Source organism: Panthera pardus, unplaced genomic scaffold (genome assembly GCF_024362965.1).
Source record: "Panthera pardus isolate Hobbes unplaced genomic scaffold, ASM2436296v1 HiC_scaffold_1, whole genome shotgun sequence".
In the NCBI taxonomy this organism is placed as follows: Eukaryota; Metazoa; Chordata; class Mammalia; order Carnivora; family Felidae; genus Panthera; species Panthera pardus.
The window spans coordinates 6,837,587-6,843,900 of NW_026526654.1; the positions used below are offsets into that span (position 1 = coordinate 6,837,587).

The following is a 6,314-nucleotide window of genomic DNA, read 5'->3' on the forward strand; positions in this document are numbered from 1 at the left end:
TCTTCACCAATTAAATACAGCTGCCTATGCCAACTCTAGACAATATAACTCTTGAAAATCACTAGTAAACTCTTAATCTGTGCATCATTGCCTGACTGAAAACCTCCAACAAACACTTAAAAATTATTAGATTGATTTCAAGGTATTTTTACCACTTCACCATAAGTCAACCTTGTAAAAATCTGTCTATGCTTCTTAATGAGAATTTCTTTGGCAGAATGAGCAAAGATATAAAGGCAGAAAGAGGAACAACATATTGTGAATGTGGAGTAGTCAGCTAAAAGACAATGGGTAGTTGGGAGGGAAAAATAAAGTTGGGACTGAGGACAAGGAAAGATCAAATGGAACTGATGTAACAAAAAGGATAATAGAAGGCAAAAAGGAGCAAATGAGGTAGGAAAACCAAGCATATTATAAAAAATCATCTCAATTGACATAGGACTAAAGGAGGCCATTGATACTTAAATTTATCTAGTTAATGTATGTGTTTAATGATGAGAAAACAGATTTTGCCCAGTATGAAAAAAGTGATTTTCCAAGAAAATCAAAGTATGGAAATCATTAGAAGAAAAATGGTTTGGCTTAACCATACTTTTTATTGCCCATATAGCTGCAAGTAAAAAAAGGTGGATAGCTCTGCTTATTTGTTGATAAGACTTTGGGGAAAATAGTACCTAATATCCATAAATAAATGCAATGGCCATGAGAAATCTCAAGATTTCCATATTTTTTGAGGTGGGGGAAGGGAGGGAGAGAGAGAGAGAGAGAGAGAGAGAGAGAGATAATCTTGAGCAGATTCAATGCCTAGCATGGAGCCCAAGGCAGGGCTAGATCTCATGACTATGAGATGACATGAGCCAAAGTCAAGAGTCAGATGGTCAGCTGACTCAGCCAGACAGGTGTTCCAAAAATTTTGTATTTTTAAATTGAAAACAGAATTAAAACCAATTACTCTCAGACACACATATTCTATTATTTAGAAAGTATGAAGTACACAATGTAAATAGAAATTGATCCATTAGTTTGTGTAGTATTTAACCTTTATACAACAGGCCATACATATTGTTTTTACCTTTTCTCCTTGCCTTACTTGTGTATAAATATTTGACGACTAATTATTATTATTACTTTGCATATCTGGATGAATGCAATACAATTACATAGCTGGATGAATAAAGCTAAATTGCCTTCCTGAAAGATTTTAATAACTCACAGTTCTACCAAGAAAAAAATGACTATTTCTCCACGATACTGCATATACTTTTTACAAAAAAAAAAAAAAAAAAACATAAAAATGTTACCTTTAAATTCTATGTAAATTAGAAATCTACCTGATGTTCATGAGAACTTTGCTACAGTGGAAACCTTTACATCATATCCCTATCAAACTTTGTAAGGTTTGTCTGAATACATAAAATTTTAACACTCTTTTCGTCTTAGAAAATGTATGGCTATAGATCATATTATGTTCTTCCTAGAAGCTTTGTTTTTAAGTCATTAATAGGAAGAATGAGGTAATACATGTTACTCTGGGAATATTTTCCCATTTCACAGTAGGGAACGCACTCCTTTCCTGCCCTATCTTCAACTCCCAAATCAGTCAACAATATTTGATGTCAAATATTTATTTAATAATGGTAAATCTGTGTTTGAGGGAAGTACGATATACTAAACACAATACAAAGAAACGACTGGCCTCCTCACTCTAGACTTGGTGCACAGCAAGTTGGAGCCAAGGATTTGAGACTTATTGTCTAGTCATGCTCTGACATATTTGCCTTCCCAGTTCTGGTGGCATGTTACTTTCTAATTCTCTTTATCAGAGGCTCTTTTAAGACCTCCTTCCAGCAGGTATAAGTGAAAAATTTTAAGACACTTTCCCTACTCAATCTCAATAACAAGTACTTTTCCACTCCTAGGCTTTTACCTTTAAAAGAACCCTCAACACCAGACTCCATAAAATAATTTCTAAAGTTAAATAATTCAGTCAGTCATTAGGACGTAACCAATATTTTCTCATATCACTGACAGGAAAATTTATTGTAATTGCCCTTTCATTCCTTTTTGTAAATAGGAGTCTATAAGTTTTGTGGGTGTGTGTGGTAGACAGAAACCTAAACTTTCCCCATGATTTATTTCTCCTGATGTCGCTCCTATGTTTACATTATTCTATTTGGAGAGAGTGAGGTTAATGTGCAAATGTAATTAATATCCCAAATCAATTGACTTCAAGTTATGTAAGGTAGAGTGTCTTGTGTTGGGTTGTCTTAACCAGTTGGTAGACCTTTACAAAAGGACTTAGGCTTTCCCTTAAGTCACAGCCTCTCCTGCTGGATTGAAGAAGTAAGATAATGAGTTATTCGGGTACAAAGAAATTAATTATTTCAACAACTATATGGACTTGAAAGATGAGGCTGAGCCTTAGGTATAACTGCAGTCTCAGCTGACTCATGGATTACTACCTTGTGACACCTTAAGAAGAATACCCAGGTTAGCAATGCAAGAATTCCTACCCATATATACTAGGAATTAATAACTATTTTTTAGAGGTACTGTGTTTGTGTTCATTTGTCATGCAGAAAAAGAAAACTAATGCAGTTACAACAGAGTTTTAAGAAAACAGAAAAATTCAGATTAGCCATAGTGGTTGTTTCTAACAAAACAGAAGAATACCCAGAACTGCAGTGAATTTCATATATATCATTACACCACTATCTATAGTGATGTCACACATATGACATGTAATTTATTTAAAAAAATTCAGACCTTCAGTAAACCTAAAATTTTCTATTTACAAAATTGATCACTTTTCCATATAATTATAGCATACAACCCATATAGTGATCAAGACATTTAAGGATGAAAAGACCAGACTTTGAGGATTCACATGTCAGTCTCCCATGTAAAAGGCTGACTTATGTAGAAAAAGGAAATAATTAGGAGCTCCCTAATCCTCTGATATCCTGAGAGAGAACACTGTCCATTACAAGGTAGATTCCATAGACCTAATCATCAATCTAATGCCTCTTTTCTCTATCTAGGTAAAGCATATTAGTTCTTATAATAATCTAATAAAGCTATAACTTGGTATATAATTAACCTGATTATTCATTTTAACAAACTAATCAATCTAAAGAATGATATTGGACTCAGGATAATATTTTGATTAGCCAAATGTAAAATTACTATATGTTAAAAAAAGAATGCTAATAGTGCCCTGTTTTATTATGGCATTATGTAGTACTGTGATGGACAGCAAATACTTCTCATTTATTAACTTATAAAACAGAATGTACAATTGTGCATGTTATCTTACAGTAAATATTTACTTATGACCATAATTTGATAGTTCCATAACAAAAGAAATATAATATTTGAACAAAAAGCATGCAGTCAGTTTTTCACTTTCTAAATCTTGTGGGCTTGTCTATGAAACTTTTGATACAAAGGTGTGTAAATATTGGGTATAGAATTGTATCAGTTGAATACATCAATTCACCATAAACTAAAGAATATAGAAGATGGTTAATTAGGCAATTTGCTCTGTAGACTTCCCCTCCCTAACACCTTCATTAATCCTCTGGCCACTTCCTTGTTGCGGAGGCTATAGATGAGGGGATTCAGCATAGGAGTAAGGATGGTATAAAAGGCTGACACCATCTTGTCTTGGGTGGGGGAACGGTCAGAAACAGGCCTCATGTATATGAACATGGCTGCTCCATAATACATTCCTACCACCATGAGGTGAGAGGAACAGGTAGCAAAAGCTCTTTGGCGGCCTTCCCCAGACCCCATTTGAATGACAGCTACAATGACCTGAAGGTAGGAAGCAATAATTACTGTTACAGGGAAAAGAAGCATAATTACACAGCAAATAAACATTAACCTTTCAAATAGCAATGTATTAGTGCATGAGAGAGTGAGAACGGCAGGGACATCACAGAAAAAGTGAGGTATTTCCCGGGCACCACAATATGGGAAGGATAGTGCGACTGCAACAACAATTATACCATCAAGAGAGCCAACAATCCAGGAAGAAAGGACCATAAGATGACAGATTTTCTGGTTCATGAGAATTGAGTATCTTAATGGGTGGCAAATAGCAACATAACGGTCATAGGCCATTACAGCCAACAGGAAACATTCTGCTCCAAGCAGAGACACATATAAAAATATCTGGGCTCCACACCCAGCTAGAGAGATGCACTTCCTGCCAGACAAGTAGTTGAAGGCCATCTTGGGTACAGTGGTGCAGATGAGCATGAGGTCCATGAGGGAGAGTTGGCTGAGGAGGAAGTACATGGGGGTGTGGAGCTGGTTGTCCAGGTAGATGAGGAGAATCATGACAGTGTTTCCCATGATGGCAAATGCGAAGATTCCCAAGACCAGAGAGAAGAGGAAGGTGTGGGTGGAACTGTGATTGAAGATTCCCAGGAGGATAAAGTCAAAGTTGAAAGTCTGATTCTCCCATCCCATGATAAATATATTCACTGTAGACAATATAACATGTGAACAGTGCTCAGTACTGTATCACAGAAATATCAAGGACTTCTAGCTTACATCAGCACATGCATGATATTGTCTCTCTATATTAAAAAATAATTTTGCTAAGTATAACTTTTTATAAATTTATATACTAGGAATATTAAAGTTTATTGTTAGCCTGATGCCATTTTTAAATATAAAGCACATACAGAACACACAGTAAGTTTTTTCATTAGAACTTAGGAGGTTTCCCGGGTGCCTGGGTGGTTCAGTCAGTTGAGCATCCAACTTTGGCTCAGGTCATGATCTTGCAGTTTGTGAGTTTGAGCCCCATGCCAGGCTCTATGCTGACAGCTTCAGAGCCTGGAGCCTGCTTCGGATTCTGTGTCTCCTCCTGTCTCTGCCCCTCCCATGTTCATGTTCTGTCTTTCTCTCTGTCTCTCAATAATAAATAAACATTTTAAAAAAGGAACATAGGAGGTTTCCAAAGAGACATATAATCTAATTTTAGCAACTAGTTAACTAAACTGTGTATTCAGAAATACACTGAGTCATAAGAAAACTCATGAATTGCTGAGAAGTCAATGAGATTTTCCATCACATTTTTTCATAGAATTTAACATATCACACTATAATACTAATAAAAATTCTGTCTACCAAAGTGTACAGGGAATCATGTACTAGTGGAAATTATACAGGATTAGTCAAATACCAAGTAAACAGAAGACATTGAGAAATCAAGGGTTAAAAGTACCTTAAATAATACTTATTGCTAATAATGGTAAGTTGTAGTGGAAGTAGTTCCTCACCAATATGCCCATCTCTTACTCCACCCTTAAAATGAGGTGTACCCATGACATATTCTGGTATAGGTCACTTTACTGGAGAAGCAGGTTAGCACATAAAGAGCATAATTCAAAACACTCACACTGATGAATGGATAAAGAAGTTGTGGTTTATATATACAATGGAATACTACTTGGCAATGCCAAAGAATGAAATATTGCCTTTTGTAGCAACGTGGATGGAACTGGAGAGTGTTATGCTAAGTGAAATAAGTCATACAGAGAAGGACAGTTTCCATATGTTTTCACTCCTATGTGGATCCTGAGAAACTTGACAGAAGACCATGGGGGAAGGGAAGGGGGAAAAAAAAGTTAGAGAGGGAGGGAGCCAAACCATAAGAGACTCTTAAAGACTGAGAATAAGCTGAGGGAAGATGGGTAGTGGAAGGGAGGGGAAAGTGAGCGATGGGCACTGAGTAGGGCACCTGTTGGGAAGAGCACTGGGTGTTGTATGGAAACCAATTTGATAATAAATTTCATATTAAAAATTAATAATAAAAAAGACTCAAACAGATTATTTTTCTGTGTAACCTTAGATAGTTAATTTATCCAAGCCTCATTTTCCACTTAGTAAATTTTGATATTTGTTAATATTGGCATTGTAGGGTGCTATTAAGGCAAATGAGATCACATTTATGATGTACAAACATTACTTTGAATACAGTTTGTGACATATAGGTACTTTTTAAATAAATACTATTGAATAAAAAGGATATGGCCCTTACTTTATTTTTAGACCATTTTTGTTTGTACAAAATTATTCACTTCTTGGGTGGCTGGGTGGCTCAGTTGGTTAAACATCTGACTTTTGATTTCGGTTCAGGTCATAAGCTCATAGTCCTGAGATTGAGCCCCATGTCATGAGGTGTCTCTCTCTCCCTCTCTCTCTCTTTCTGCCCCTTCCCGTCTCTCTCACTCTCTCTCTCTCCCTAAGTAAACAAATACACAACAACAAAGAATAATCATTTCCATTTCCTTAACAAG

The 6,314-nt window shown here is 35.9% G+C and overlaps 1 protein-coding gene across 1 annotated transcript; it reads right to left on the reverse strand.

The window, feature by feature from the left end:
• Window positions 1-3,525: 3,525 nt before the first annotated feature.
• Window positions 3,526-4,476, reverse strand: LOC109257168 (olfactory receptor 2M3-like). Its single transcript, XM_019433123.2, has one exon. The coding sequence runs from the start codon at window positions 4,474-4,476 to the stop codon at window positions 3,526-3,528; it is 951 nt and encodes a 316-aa protein (XP_019288668.2).
• Between the last annotated feature and the right edge of the window lie 1,838 nt (window positions 4,477-6,314).

Coding starts and splice junctions, on each gene's coding strand:
- LOC109257168 (XM_019433123.2), bottom strand. CDS start 4,476: ATGGGATGGGAGAATCAGACTTTCAACTTTGACTTTATCCTCCTGGGA.